The 15,724-nt window shown below is 51.7% G+C and overlaps 1 protein-coding gene across 3 annotated transcripts; it reads left to right on the top strand.

Annotated features, from left to right (window-relative positions):
* Window positions 1–209: 209 nt before the first annotated feature.
* Window positions 210–14,829, top strand: ARHGAP30 (Rho GTPase activating protein 30). Of its 3 annotated transcripts, none has more exons than XM_065881249.1 (13): window positions 210–579; window positions 5,386–5,488; window positions 7,262–7,406; window positions 8,300–8,382; window positions 8,553–8,660; window positions 9,380–9,507; window positions 9,993–10,164; window positions 10,244–10,347; window positions 10,425–10,502; window positions 10,776–11,177; window positions 12,116–12,381; window positions 12,474–12,831; window positions 13,459–14,829. In XM_065881249.1, the coding sequence occupies exons 1-13, from the start codon at window positions 483–485 to the stop codon at window positions 14,076–14,078; spliced, it is 2,664 nt and encodes an 887-aa protein (XP_065737321.1). In that variant the 5' UTR covers window positions 210–482; the 3' UTR covers window positions 14,079–14,829. The 3 variants fall into 3 exon arrangements, with proteins under 3 accessions (XP_065737321.1, XP_065737322.1, XP_065737320.1); XM_065881250.1 differs by having other exon boundaries at window positions 483–579; window positions 12,474–12,822; window positions 13,459–14,078; XM_065881248.1 differs by having other exon boundaries at window positions 483–579; window positions 12,474–14,829.
* The last annotated feature ends 895 nt before the right edge of the window (window positions 14,830–15,724 follow it).

The following is a 15,724-nucleotide window of genomic DNA, read 5'->3' as shown; positions in this document are numbered from 1 at the left end:
GTGTCAGTCACCTGCTCACGCCCCAGGCGCTACCACCCACCCCAGGGCTCTGACATCACCTCCTGTTGACCAATGAGTGGAGGCCCAGCAATGGGTGAGGATGTGAATGTCAGCTACCTCCCCCACCCCAGCTCTGTGGTTGCAAAGATGCTCTAACAGGAAGCGGGTTTAAGGAGCTGCACAGCTTCCTGCCCCCCAGGGCTGAGCAGGGCGAGAAGGGCGAGTGCCAGGCCCGGCCACGAGACACAACTTCTTGCCGGGGTCCTGGCAGCTTCCTCTTCCACAGCCACTTCCGTGTGGCCGGGGCCCCAGAGGCAGGAGCTGCTGCCCGTTGCCCAGGCCACCCTCCACCCCCAGTTCTGAGCCCTGCCCCCCTGGGGCCAGGCCAAGCCCAGAGGCTGGCTTGGGATCCCATGGGGGACTAGTAGGGCAAAGGTCTTAGGGGACAGAGGTGGCTGGGCCAGAGCCCTGGGGCTCCGGCCATGAAGTCTCGGCAGAAAGGGAAGAAGAAGGGCAGCTCGAAGGAGCGGGTGTTTGGGTGCGACCTGCAGGACCACCTTCAGCACTCGGGCCAGGAGGGTAAGGAGGCCAGCCCGGAGCTGCTGCTGGGCGGAGGGGGAGGCGTGGAGCTTCTCCAGCCTGATCTAGGCTGAGGGTACAGAAGCAGCTTCCAGGAGCTCATGGAGAACGAGCAGTGGCTTGGGGTCACCCCCAGGCAGCTGATGAGCAGGCAGGGCAGGAAATGTGGCTCAGTGACTGCCTGGGGGTGAAGAGACTGGTGATGAGAATGGGGGCACCGAGGGAGCACTGAGAGGAGAGGAGGGAGAGACTGGAGACCCAGGAGAGGTAGAAGAAGCAGAGGTGAGGAGATGACAGCTGGGGGACAGGAGAGGAAGGCTGAAGGGACAGGGTCAGGAGATGAGTGGCTGAAGGGGCATGGATGGTCCTTAGGTCTGAATGAAAAAAGACAGGAGAAGGGCCCCTGGAGAGCCTGAGGATGGCACATGGGGAGGATGGGTGTTTCCTGGTTGGAGGAGACGAGGTTATGGGGCTCTGATCCCTCTGCAGCCTTGCTGGGCCACAGGTGAAGATGCAGGGTGGGGACAGTCTCCTCCCCCAGTCTCTCTGATTCTCCGGTTTTCCCTGTGCAAAGGAGAAACAGGTTCAAAGTGGAAGGTGAGGGGAGAAGCTGCTAAAATGGGAACACCAGAACAGTAAGAGAGATGGTCTGAGGCCTGGTGTGAAGATGGGGGTAGAGGGTACAAAGGAGGATGGGGGTGAGGACTGTCTGTGGAAAGCATCCTCCCTGAGTTACCTTGGAGGGCGCTTGGAAACGAGCAGGACCAGGGACAACATTGGCTCCCAACTGTGCTTGGTGTGGAGTAGACACTCAGAAACATTTCTTGATTTGATTTGGAATTGAACGCAGGTATCCTGACTGCCCAGCCCAGCTTGTTTTTTGGTACTTCGACCTCCTCCCAAAGAAGGGCATGATTTCTCCCCCCCCTCCACCCCAATCTGTCATTTCCTCTTTGTTCTCTGCTCTGGGCTGCTGCTCTGTGTGCCTGCAGTAGAGGGAGGGTGATGGTGGTTCCCAGCTCATTTCCTGCTCTTAGACCCGCCCCTGTGTCCCCAGACACCTCCTTCCCCTTTTCTCCTCCCCCAGAGGCCCCCATCCCACTGGCCTCAGTTAAGGGAAAGCCCGGGCCCCAAGGAAGGGTGTTAAACAGCCCAAGTGGCTTCTCTGTGCCTTTCTTTCTTTTCTAACAGGGCACAGCCCAGCCGCCAGTGTGGGGTTGACTCCTTTACAAGGGATGCCTCTTGAGAATGATGGCTCTTGGGTGAGGGCCACATGATTTAATTGGGGCTGATGTTCTTCCAGTTCTCTGCAAACCCTCAGTTCAGCATCCTCATCCTGGCACTGTCCTTCCCTGTGGACCCCCTGCCAACCTCCTGTTGAAACACTGAACTGTCAGCATTCCCAGAAGGTGAGGGGCATGTTCTCTGGAAGGGATAGGCATCTAGTTGCTGGGTCCTGATCCTAGTGAATCCCAGAGAGAGAGAGAGAGAGAAGCCCCTCCTGCCCTTCACAAGAACCTCACCTGAGTCCAAGGCGGGAGGAGTATCTTGGGCACCAGAGAAGCAGTGGCAGCCTTCTCCCCTTCTCCCAGCTCCTCCTAGTATAGACAGGTGGAAAGTGGAAGGACAGAGAGAGGCCAGTGATGGCTTCTCTCTTTAAGCCAAGATCCAGCAAAAATGAAAGCCCAGGCCAGGAGAGCTGTGTTTGTGGGTTAACTTATCCTCCCTGATTATCTTGGTTTCCCCCATCCTTGCAGCTTCGCTCCATCTCAGCACCCTCTCTCAGCTCTTTGCCCTAGGTGGGTCTCTTCCTTCCCGAGCCCTTATATCAATTGATTTCTTCCTTTTCCTAGTATTTATCTCTTTGAGATCTTGTTCAGGTTTCTGATTCTCCAGTTTCCTAAGCTTCAGGCCCTCCTCCCTGACCCACCCTTTGACTCTACCACCCCAACTATGTCTCTAACTTTTATCTCTGACCCCATTTCTCTTATCTCTGTCTCCTTGACTCCTCCATCCCTCTGATCCTATTATCTCTTCCCCCATCTCCTTGACCCATTTCTTCTATGGCTCTGACTCCTTAGGCTCTCAAATGCCTTCTTTAAAGGTATGCCTTCTTCAAAGGCCTCCCGTGGAGACTCAAAATCAACAGAGAAGGATGGGATGGAGAAGACCTGGACTGATTGCAGTTACTGTGAAAACAACCTGGGGTTCAGGTGACAGCCAACTATTTATGAGTCAACAGAGTGATGGCCGAAAGAGTTGGGGTAGCATTATTCACCCAAGAGTAGAGCAACAGCTTGAACCAGGAGGGTCTGCCTCATCTCTGCATTCAGTGCTGGGAACCTGAGGTCAGGGGACCCCGGCAAATGGGCAGAGGTCCTGGAGGGGTGGATGGTGAACTGTAGAGCCTGTACTAAGCTGAGACAAGAGAGGTGACTAGGGTGCAAAATGTAAGGAAACTCTCACTCTCAGGGCCAGGCAAGTGAAGCCCTAGGTGCTTCTTTCTTAAGGAGGCATTCACTCTCAAGGTCGTGCATGTACACAGTTGACACGTGCACGACCCTAAGAGTGAGTGCTTAAATGTTGCAGCCTTGATGCTCTCCTTGTCTCACCCAAATCCTGGCTCTGGGGTGCAGGAGGGTAAAGGGTATGGACTCCGGGTCACATAAAGAGGGTTTAAAATAGTGTTTGATGGATTTATTGATTTTCTTCAGTCTGTATTTCTAACTTACTTAATTCCACAAAGAGCTTGAGACGGATGACTTCCAAAACCCAAAACTTTACAAAAAGAATAAATGACTGAAAAAAAAAAAAAAAAAAAAAAAAGAATAAATGACTGAAGGAATTGAGTTGAAGGGAAAACAGGAGGGGTAAAATCAGTACCTAGAAATGCATTTCAGGTGGTTCTATATGGTTCCAAGATATGGGCTCTGAGCTTCCTGGTAGTTAAAGAGGTAAACGTAATCAGGTATGAAATTCATAAAGCCCATAAGAAAAAAATAGGTGGCTTAGGAGAAGCACAGCTTTTTCTGACACTAACACATGACAGGAATTTCTCTGGTGAGTCTCAGTTAATTGGACTCAATGTTTTGTCTTAGGCAATATTCTCTATTAAAGCTCCAATTCATTGAGTAATTTAATAAACATCTGTTGAGCACCTGCTCTGTTTCAACACTGTGCTAGACGCTGGGGCGGATGTCACTACTTGTCAGAAGGTATAGATACAAAATATACCAATCATAAAAAAGTACAATAAGTGCTATGGACAGATATAAACAAAGGACCTTGGGAAGTATAATACGATGTAAGCAAAGGGTTCAGAATTGGAAGTGATGTCTGAAGTGTGTTTTGAGGAATGCATAGGGACTCACCAGGCAGACACAGAGAGGAGGGCATTTCCAGGCAAGGGAAAACATGAGTGATAGTATCAAGGCTTGTTCAGGGGGTAGGAAAGTGCTGGATCATAGGATTTATTGGAGGAGCTGGCCGGAGCTAAGGCTGGAATGGCAGCTGGACCTGGTTTGTGAAAGGTCTTATACAGTATACCATGTTGAGGAGTTTCTACTTTATTCTGTGTTTGTAAGCTAAGCATTGAAGATTGGGGTGGAGCAGAGTGTGTACATAGCAAAGGATTTAAAGCATGGAAGTGCTTAAAAAAAAAAAAAAAAAGTAAAGCATGGAAGTGCTTTAGAGAGGTAACTATGTGGCCTTGTGGAGATGAGATTCAACACATGGTTTCTGAGGATTTCCCATGACTGAGACACCATGACAGATAAGGTGAGGAACAGTAGGATGGGTCACACTTAGATCTTGTCCTTAAGGAGCTTACGGTCTAGTAACTGGGGAGGGCTCCGAAGAAGGGAGAGAGAATACAGCTTTTTGCACTCTTGGATTGGAATCCTGGCTCTAGCTGGATGATACTGCACACTCATTACTTCTATGATCCTCGGTTTTCATGTCTAATGCATAGTGCTTGGCATATAGGTGCTTCTCTCCTGAATTGACCCGTCTGAAGGTCTGTCGCAACTTCATGTACCTTCCTATGGCAGATCTAAGATCCATGCATTCACTAACCAGAGGAGGTGCTTCACAGTAATGCCCATCAGCTCTGCTCCACTTTGGTTGCAAGAGCTCATGTTCCTTCATCTTATGTAGAGTGTTATGTAAACGCACTTTCAAGACCAGTCCTTCACCCTGAGTCCTCTTCCAATCGCATTGCTGTCCCTTTAAAATTTCTGTAATAGCAACTAGTGATTACAGAGAGAGAGAATTTCAGGTCAACAAAGGCAGAACTTTCTAACAGGAATGGGCAGTCTGGAGAGGCAGTGAGCTCCCCCTTACTGGGGGAGTTTATGCCGAGACTCTAGGCCCAATGGGCAGAGAGATTGTAATGGGTTGGCAGGCTGGAGCTGATGTCCTGCAATAATCTTGCTGACAAGTTTGGGGGGTTTTTTGGTTTTGTTTTGTTTTTTGCGGTACGCGGGCCTCTCACTGTTGCGGCCTCTCCTGTTGCGGAGCACAGGCTCCGGACGCGCAGTCTCAGCGGCCATGGCTCACGGGCCCAGCCGCTCCGCGGCATGTGGGATCTTCCCGGACAGGGGCACGAACCTGTGTCCCCTGCATCGGCAGGCGGACTCTCAACCACTGCGCCACCAGGGAAGCCCCCGACAAGTTTTTATTTCACGAGCTTTGCCTTCAAGTCTCCCCAAGCCTCCTTCCCTGATGCATCCATTTCTCAGACCCCCTGTAGTCTCTGACCTCCCAGACCTTCTGATTTCTCTTTCTCTGCCCCATCTGTGTTCCCAGTGCCCCAGGTGCTAAGGAGCTGTGCAGAGTTTGTGGAGGAGTATGGAGTGGTGGATGGGATCTACCGCCTCTCAGGGGTCTCTTCCAACATCCAGAAGCTCCGGTGAGTCAGGCAGTGAGGGGAGAGCTCTGTGGCCGGGAGGCCAGGAATCACAGGGGTGAGGGGATGTGGGGAGAAGGAAACAAAGATGATAGATACTGTCCAAGGGAGGAGCTCTAGTCTCCTCGGGGAAGGTTGACACCATGCCCCGCACTCCCCACAGGCTAGCCTGCACGCGGGCATGTGTGTGCCCACACGCATGTACACACACACGTGCACACACACACACAAACACTCCTCCCCTCCCACATGCACCCACCCAGCTTTAAAAACAAATTTAGATACAATTCACATGCCATAAAATTCACCATTTAAAAATGTGTAATTCAAAAAAAATGTATAATTCAGTGGTTTTTAGTACATTTACAAGTTTGTGCAACCAGCGCTGTCTAATTCCAGAGCATTTCATCAACCGCAAAAGAAACCCTATACCCATTAGCAGTCATTCCACATTGCCCTTCTCCCCCAGCCTCTGGCAACCGCTAGTCTACTTTCTGTCTCTATGGAGTTGCCTATTCTGGACTTGTCACATGAGTGGAATCATATAATTGTACATTTCTGTGTCTGGCTTTTTTTACTTAGCATGTTTTCAGGGTTCATGCATACTGTTGCATGTACCAGTACTTCACTTCTTTTTATGGCTGAATAGTATTCCATTGTGTGGCGTTATCACATTTGTTTACCCATTCATCGGTTGATGGCTACTTGGGTTGTTTCCACCTTTCGGCTGTTGTGATTAATGCTACTATAAACGTTTGTATACAAGTATTTGTGTGGACATATGGTTTCAGTTCTCTTGAGTATATACCTAAGAGTGGAACTTCTGAGTCGTATGGTAACTCTATGTCCAAACTGTTTTCTATAGGAGTTGCATCATTTTACATTCCTACCAGCAATGTGTGAGGGTTCCAATTTCTCCACATCCCAGCCAACACTTGTTACTGTGTGTCTTTTTGATTATAACCACCCTAATGTGTATGAAGTGATATTTCATCTATATTTGCATTTCCCTAATACCTAATTATGTCAAACACCTTCTGTGTGCTTATTAGCCATTTGTGTATCTTTGGAGAAATGTCTATTCAAATCTTTGCTCATTTAATAATTAGGTTATTTGTGTCTTTTGAGCTGTAAGAGTTCTCTATGTATTCTGGATATCAGACACTTATTAAATCTATGATTTGCAAATATGTTCTCCCATTCTGTGCGTTGTCTTCATTTCCCTGATAGCATCTTTTGGTACACAACAGTTTGTAATTTTGATGTCAAATTTATCTATTTTTTTCTTTGGTTGCGTGTGCTTTTGATGTCATATCCAAGGAACTGTTGCCTAATCCGAGGTCCTGAAGATTTACACTTATGTTTCCTTCTGAAAGTTACACTCCTCCATCTTTACACATACCCGGAAACACACATTTAGGCTCATCCTCCCACTTCTACCGACTCCTACATACCCCTACATTGCTACTCACACCGACTCTACATCCTGATATGTACCCCTGTTCATGCATAGACCCATTTACCTATCCACTTACCCATCTCAACATCCACTCTGCACGTTGACAGATACAACGCCTTATACTTGCTGCCTCACGTATATACACGCCCCAACCTCTTCCTTCCAAGATTCATACATGTTGACCCTCGACCCTGCCTGGAGCTCATCTCTACAGCTCTGCCTAGGTGAGGGTCCCTCAAATCATAGGTTTAATGTAGGTGAGGGTCCCTACATTTCCTCAGACTGTCACCACTCCTGACCACTCTACACCTCCCCAGGCAGGAGTTTGAGGCTGAGCGGAAGCCAGACCTGCGGCGAGATGTTTACCTTCAGGACATTCACTGCGTCTCCTCCCTGTGCAAGGCCTATTTCAGAGAGCTGCCAGACCCCCTGCTCACTTACCGGCTCTATGACAAGTTTGCTGTGAGTTGAGTGACAGCGGGCTCGGGGGAGAAGAGAAGGCTGAGGGTGGTGACCTCTGTGGTTTTGACATCCCAGATGTGTCCAATGCAGACCGAGTTCTAGGGATCCTGCGTGACAGAGACCACATGAAAATGAAAAGCCCCGTCCCTTACAAATCTCCTAGCTCTGCTGCCTCTGCTCTCCCCTGTCCTTCTGCTCTTCCTTGTCTCTCCTTTCCCTGCAAACTGCAGACCGTGCAGGGTGAGACTGGGGGAGAGTAGAGGCCAGAGAGAGAGCAGAAGCTGGAAAGCCCTTGGAAATCACCTAGACGGGAGCTTCCCTACATTTAAGAGAGTGAGAACCCTTTTAGGAAGTCAATTGTTTTTCAAGCTCGCCCTTCCATGAACTGTGATCGTGTGCTGAATATCTTTTGAATAAGAAAATACATGACAAAAGTGCTCTCTTGAATTGAGTAACACTTCTAAATTAAGTTGCATTTTATTGAGCATGACATCATTTAGAGATCCTGAATACCAGGGTATGCCATTCAGCCCATACAGGCCAGAATGGGTGGGCATGGGCCTTCCTGGACACCTTGAAATCAACTCCGTGGCCCCTGGGGCGCCCACAGGGTGGAACCTGATGTGTTCCAGAGCCAGAGCACTACTGATGAGGACGCTAAGGCAGAGAGTGGCCGTGAGTTGCTCAAGGTCACAAAGCTAGTAAGCGGCATAGCCAAGATCCATCTGCAGGTCCTGGGGCGCCCAGATTCTACGTCAGTGTACTTCGAAGATTCAACCTGGGGGATGGAGTGGGGTACAGCACAGACTGTTTCTGAGAGTTTGGCTCAGAACTCTGGGGAGGAAGCAGGGGCAGCGCTGGGTCAGTGACTCCTGCTCCTTGATTTCAACCAGGAGGCTGTGGCAGTGCAACTGGAACCTGAGCGCTTGGTCAAGATCCTAGAGGTGCTTCGAGAACTCCCTGTCCCAAACTACAGGTGTGTGGGCCTCCTCCCCATCCAGAGTCCCGACTCACTCCGCTCAGCCCAGGCTCTTTGTCCACCTGGGGCCTTGACTGCTCACTTCTCTTCTTGCACCACCCCTCAATCCTGCCTCTGCCTGAGCGCTCCCTTTGTGAGCTCTACCCCACAACGCCCCCTTTCTGCAGGACCCTGGAGTTCCTCATGCGGCACCTGGTGCACATGGCCTCATTGAGTGCCCAGACCAACATGCACGCCCGCAACCTGGCCATCGTGTGGGCCCCCAACCTGCTGAGGTGGGTGCATGTGTGGGGATCCTGGCAGAGCCTAGCCCCTGGGAAGCTGCTCGAGGAGGGGCTGTGGCCGTGCGGGTGCACTGGAAGAGGGGTCTCACCCAGTGAGAACAGGAAGTTTCAGGATCACATTGAGTGTGATGGAGCTCACCCACGTGAGCCCCTTCTCTGAGCTTGAGTAAAGTCCCTAAGGACAGGGCCTTTGTGTTTTCTTTTTCTTTTTTGTCCACACTGAGGGGCATCCGGGATCTTAGTTCCCTGACCAAAGATCGAACCCGTGCCCCCTGCAGTGGAAGGACGGAGTCCTAACCACTGGACTGCCAGGGAATTCCCAGACCTTTGTGTTTTCTTACACTGCATCACTTAGCTCAGGGACTGGAGCAGGGAGGGGTTGGGGGGATCCTTGTCAAACGTTTGTTGAGCAAATGTCTTGGAGAAGTGGGTTGCATGTCACTCCCTGTGGTGCAAGGCAGACTATGAGAAGTCCTGAGATTCGCTATACACAAGGCGCCCTGCAGAGGAGGTAGACATTAATCCTGAGGAGGGTGTCCAAGAAGGCTTCCTGGAGGAAGTGGCCATTTGAGACTTGAATCATGCATGTAGATTAAGAGGTGGAGATGGGGTTAATGGCATTCAGGGGAAAGGGTGTAAGATCTTTTTAGGGAGAATTCGAATGGGGAAGTGTGGTGGGGCTGGGGGAGAATAACTCCACACCTCCACAGGTCTAAGGACATAGAGGCCTCAGGCTTCAATGGGACAGCAGCCTTCATGGAGGTGCGGGTGCAGTCCATTGTCGTCGAGTTCATCCTCACACATGTGGACCAGCTCTTTGAGGGTGCTGCTCTCTCTGGTCAGTGCCCTTCCAACTCACCAAATCACCATCCTCTGTCTGGGAGTCATGTCAGAGTTATAGAGAGCCTCCAAGATCATCTAGTTCAGTTTCCCTGCTTTGTGGATGACAGAACTGAGTCTCATAAAGTATTGTTGCTTATGGTCACGTGGAGAAGACCCTGCAGAGAGAATGGTGCAGTCAGGACTTGAGTAGGCCTCTTCTGCTCTCCGTCCAGGGCATAACTTGGCCTCTGAATCACCATCCATCCTGGTTCTCGAGGCTAGTGAAGGATCATTCCCACCCCCGGCCCACTGGGCCAATGTCCCGGGATCTCCTGGCCCCCTTTGTCCCTGAGGACTCCCTCTTGAGGAGCTAGACACAGAGGGTCTGCCTCCAGGTATATCCCTAGCATGGTAGTTGGTGAGTGGGAGGGTGCAGTGAGGAGCTCCGTACCCAAAGCCCTCTCTCTGTTCCTGGCTGGCCAATTCCTCTTCTTTTCCTAGGTGGTGAGGTGGAAAGTGGATGGCGATCACTTCCAGGGGTCCGGGTGTCAGGCGGCCCCGAGGACGTTATGCCCCGATCCCTGCCCTACCACCTGCCTAGCATCCTGCAGTCTGGTGATGGACCCCCACAGATGCGGCCTTATCACACTATCATAGAGATTGCAGAGCACAAGTAAGGCCTTCTTCCTGGGCCCTCCTCCCCTGCACTGGCCACCAGGCTCCAACTGCAGTGATTTCTCCATCCCCTCCAGGAGGAAGGGGTCTTTGAAGGTCAGGAAGTGGAGATCTATCTTCAATCTGGGTCGCTCTGGCCATGAGACCAAGCGTAAACTTCCACGGGGAGCTGAGGACAGGGGTAAGTCTGGGAGATGTAGGGGGAGCTCTGCAGAGGGTGTGCCAGGCCCTGGCTCTACGCGCATCCCTGTCTTGCAGAGGACAAATCTGATAAGGTGACTCTGCGGCCAGCCAAGAGCATGGACTCACTGAGTGCGGTGGCTGGGGTCAGTGATGGTGAGTATAGGTGTGCACTCCTGTGTGTGTGTGTCGGGGCGGGGTGCGGGTAGTGATGGCTAGTGACTGTACCTCCAGGGAGGGAAGGGGGTTCCTAAGTAGGTGTTGGTGGGGTGACGTCTGACCTGCTGACTGTAAGGTTTGCAGTAGCGGCTAAGGGAAGATGGGCCTGGTGTATTCCAGGCTAGAGAAAACAGGGGGCACTCTCTGGAGCCTTTCTGAGGTGTCCAGTCCCCTTGCAGAGGCTGCTGCCTACCTCTCTCTCCTCCACAGAGCCAGAGGGGCTGGTGGGACGCAGCAGTCCTCGGCCATGCCCACTGTTGCTGGCGAGCTTGGAGAATGATTCTGTGGAAGCAGCAGAGGGTGAACAGGAGCCCGAGGCAGAAGCACTGGCTGGCACGAGCTCTGAGCCCGGCACACCACGACCTGGGCGGTCAGCAATCCGTGCTGGGGGCAGCAGCCATGCAGAGCGCCGTGCTGGCGTCCACATCTCAGAGCCCTACGATGTCAACCTCCCACCACACATCAGTTCTATGCTCAACATATCCCCGAACATCATCTCTAACGTCTCCTTGGCCGGGTTCGCCCGTGGTCTTGAGTACCCCACCCTACAGCCCCGGCCAAGCCCTGCCTCTGGCCCTGGCTCTGGCCCTGGCCTTGGCCCTGGTCCCCCAGGTGAGGATTCAAGGATTTCCCAGGGCTGGGAGAGGGGACTGGAACTCTAGGCTGAGGCTCCGATGCTGGGGATCTGCTCTGGGCTTTGGCTGGTTATCTTTAGCTGCCTCCCCGGATTCAAGATGGGGAGAATCCAGTAATATTATCAGGTTGTGTGAAATTCTTGCAGAGAGGATCTCTGGCAGCCTTAGATCACTGATATATCCAAGAATGGGGATCTGTGTCATATATATACAGCAGGGATTACTAAGTACAAAGTGGGAATATATCATAGATGATGGTAATAATAATAATATTAATACTAATAGCTAACATTTGTCGAGAGTTTATGATGGGCTTTGTTAAGGACTTTGAAGGCATTAGCTCATTCATTTTCTCATAATGTTGACACAGGTATTGTTTTTATCCTTACATTACAGCAGTGTAACCTGAGACTTACATTAAGCGATTTGGTAGGAGGTGGCAGAGCTGGGATTTGATCTTTGCTCTGACTCCAGTTCCTGAAGTGTCAATAATGAGAAGCATTGAGGCAGCACTAGGTACTGGATAAGGATAAGGGCTACACAGTTAAGTAGTCTTGGATTCAAATTTTGGCTGTGCCACTCGTTGTTTGTGTGACCATGGACAAATCTCTCTGAGTCTCACTTTCCTCATATATAAAATGGGGAAAAATACCCTACATTATAGGGTTGTTTTATGGAGAAAATAAGATAACGCATTATAAAATGTATAGCGCAGTGCTTGGCACCTGGTAGGAGCTCAATAAAGGTGGCTCTAAGCCAATGGTTAGGGATATGGGTCTGAGAGGATCGGCCACATGGAGGATCTATGCTGGGAACGTTGGGCCCATACTGTAGCAATGCTAGGAAGACTCACATTGGAAAGGGTCAGGGCTGGTCTTGACCTTTGTATTCCTGGGACTACCTTTCTCCCAACAGATGAGAAGTTGGAGGCAAGTCCAGCCCCAGGTCCCCTGGCTGACTCAGGCCCAGCGGACATGACCCCTGCCCTGGAGGACTGCCTGTCCCAGGAGGTGCAGGATTCCTTCTCCTTCCTAGAGGACTCAAGCAGCTCAGAGCCTGAGTGGGTGGGGGTGGTGGATGGGGAGGTGGCCAAGGCAGGACCAGCAGGAGCAGCCTTCTCCCCTGGGGAGGACGACCCTGGGATGGGCTACCTGGAGGAGCTCCTGGGAGTTGGGCCTCAGGTAAGGAGGCGCTGTGCTGGGTTTGGGGGTGCTAAGGAATCCAGAGGGTGGACAGGGCCACCTGGTCCTGAGCCACGATGCTGTGCTTACAGGTGGAGGAGTTCTCTGTGGAGCCACCCCTGGATGACCTGTCTCTGGATGAGGCTCAGTTTGTCCTGGCCCCCAGCTGCTGTTCCCTGGACTCTCCTGGCTCCGGGCCTGAAGCAGAGGAGGAAAGTGGGGAGGAAGTCTTCCTGAGTGCCTATGATGACCTAAGTCCCCTTCTGGGGCCCAAACTCCCGACCTGGGAGGGTTCAGGCAGTCTAGAGGAAAAGGGAACAGGGTCTGGAAGACAGGAGGCTCCAGGACAGGCGGAGGGAGAACAGGTATTCTGGGAAGTTGAGAAGGGCAAGGAGGCTGAGCCTGTAAGTAGACGGGACATCAGGGAGGAGGCTGAGGGGAGTCCAGAGAGTGGAGTGGAGGGTGGAGAGGCCAGTGAGGAAGGAGTGGAGGCTGAGGGAAGCCAAAAGGTGATTGACAGTTTGAGCGAAAGACGTGGGGAAGAGAGAGAGGAGACAGAGGCCAAGGGAGAGGAGTCCAGAGGTCAGCAGGAGGATGAGAGTACAGAGGAAGCTAAGGGTGTGGAGGAAACAGGAGGGGAGCAGGGGAAGGAAAGAAAGACCGAGCGAGAAGAAGAGGAGGAAGGAGATGAAGCCCAGGGAGAAGCCGGGAGAGACCCAGAGGATGGGGCCCAGGAAAACCAAATTGCTGAAGAGAGCTGGGAAGTTGTACACAAACAAGAGGCTGAAGGAGGCAGAGAAGATGAGGTCAAAGGGCAGAGGGGGGATGAGAACCAAGAGGCAAGAGAAGACCAAGGAGATGGTGAAGATAGCAGAATCCCAGAAGCAGCAGCTGAAGGAGGAGCAGGGAAGGTCAGCAAGGAACGGGAGTGTGGAGACGGAGAAGCTGAGGGAGACCAGAGGGCTGGAGGTGACCATGTAGAAGAGGGCTCCCTCCCTGAAGTGCCACATGTAGAGTCCCTGGAGGTTGACAGTGCCAGAGAGGGCAATGCCCAGCCCTCTGAGACAGAACACGCAGCCCCACAGCCACCCCGTCCAGAGGAGATGGATCCAGAGGGGCAGCCCAGTCCCCTTGGCTCAGCTGGTGGTGTGGGCATGCGCCTGGCCTCCACCCTGGTTCAGGTCCAACAGGTCCGCTCTGTGCCTGTGGTGCCCCCCAAACCACAGTTTGCCAAGATGCCCGGTGCAATGTGTGGCAAGATCCATGTGGCACCAGCAAACCCATGCCCAAGGCCTGGCCGGCTTGATGGAACTCCTGGGGAACGGGCCTGGGGGTCCCGAGCCTCCCGCTCCTCTTGGAGGAACGGGGGCAGTCTTTCCTTCGATGCTGCTGTGGCCCTGGCCCGGGACCGCCAGAGGACTGAAGCTCAGGCAGTTCGGCGGACCCAGACCTGTACTGGGGCTGGGGACTACAGCCTCATCCCCAAAACCTCCCCCTATAGCATGATCTCTGCCTATTGTCCTCGGCCCCTTAGCTGCCTGGAGCTCCCAGCTGAAGGCACAGAAGGGTCTGGACCCCGGAGTCGGTTTAGTCTGCCCCCGAGAGAACCCCAGCTCCCTGACCCTGTTGAGTCGCCCCAGCGCCGATCGTATGCATTTGAAACACAGGCTAACTCTGGGAAAGGTGAGGGACTGTGATTCGGACCAGACCACTGGGCACAGGGGACAGTAGCTGTCTCCAGGGTCTCTCTGCTGTCTCTTTGGCAGCCTGAGCAGCTTTAGTGCCCAACTTTATAGGTTTTGGCCCTCCGGCTTCTCTTTAGGACTGTGGAAGGCACGTCTTAGTCCGTTTACCTGAGGTTGTCTCAGACACAAAGCACTTATCCCTTACAAGATTCCAGAGAAAGTCACCGAGATCCTGTTCCCAGAGAGTGGGGTCACTGGCCAAAGGGAACAAAGAGTAGGCGGCAAACTTAACGATTTCTCAACGTGAAGAATGAAGGCAGAACTCCAGCCAAGTTTCCGGCCCTCTTAGGCAATGAACTTCTCTTCATGGAAGTCCAGAGTACAGCCAGGGGTCAGGGCCAGATCAGAGCCTATTACATACAAACACTTTTAGAGTTACCCATCCTTGTTCTACTCTTGGGCCCTGGGACACCTCTTGCTCCTCTTAACTCCAGATTAGGAGGAAAATGTGCAGGAAACTTTGAATGCGGAGTATTTGTTGGAGGGACTGGCTCCCTTCCCAGCTCCCCCACCCTCTGCCTCCCTCCATCTCAAGGAAGAGAGGTCTTGTATAGATCTCTCTGGCCTCTCCTTTCTCCTTTGGAATAACTTCCTATTTTAGGGAAGGGGAATGGCGTCACTCAGGCCCTGGGACTGCTCCCGACAGGCTGGGGCCACACGTCCCAAGGGGCAATGTCTCAGAATAAACGTTGTATTTTTACACATAAGTAGTTGTGGTGTCTCATTATTCTTATTAAAGTCTTGAGTGATACGTTTGGCCAAACGTTGTGTTTTTCTGTTTTTATTGTTTGGGCGCTCTTCCTCAGTTGTTGTCGTGAAGACCTGTAGCTAGAAACTAGAGCTGGGTTCATGGTGGTCAGGAAATGGGGAAGAGAAACTTATATTTACATAATGCTCATTATATGCCAGTAAAGGCTAGGTATTCTATGTGCACAGAATCTACGCTCTTGATTTTATTTGGTCCACCTAATAATTCTATAAGGTTGGTATTTGTAATCTCCATTTACAGATGAGGAAACCAATGTTAAGTCAAACGTTGCCAAAAGTCTCAGAACTAAGAAGTGGCAGAGGTTAGATCTGAGACCCGAGTTTGTCTGGCTCCAGAGTGTGAACTCTTCCTATCACACCACACTACTCCAAATCCATTAAGGGTAGGTCTTGACTGAAACGAATGGGAATCAAGATACCTCTCACAGAAACTCTGAGCCTCACAAAAACCATAAGCCTTGGGGGTCTTTGGGTGACCGCTAACGCTAATACAAATTCTATGTGTGCCCAGATATGTCCTAATCTCCAATTAGAAAACTTAAAAAAGATGTCCTTTGTTAAAGATGGCGCCTCCATCCGATGTCCCTCTCTTGATCTAAGCTGGCCTCTCTCACTCCCTTCTCCTGGAACTAAAAAGGCACTGTCCAGCAGAAAAATGGTAGCACCAAGTTAGTCGTCCTTCTCCCGTTCTTGGACTAGGACGAAAGCGACTACGACTTCAGAGCCATTCTCCCGAGATCCCTGACCACTGCTTCTTCCCCGCCCCAGCAACACCCACAACACGCCCCCATCCAAGCCCTCATCAAGATGGAGCGAACGGAAGTGGGGCG

Source organism: Phocoena phocoena, chromosome 1 (assembly GCF_963924675.1).
Source record: "Phocoena phocoena chromosome 1, mPhoPho1.1, whole genome shotgun sequence".
Lineage (NCBI taxonomy): Eukaryota > Metazoa > Chordata > Mammalia > Artiodactyla > Phocoenidae > Phocoena > Phocoena phocoena.
Note: the sequence above shows the minus strand (reverse complement) of the source record. Positions and strands in the feature narration are given on the sequence as shown.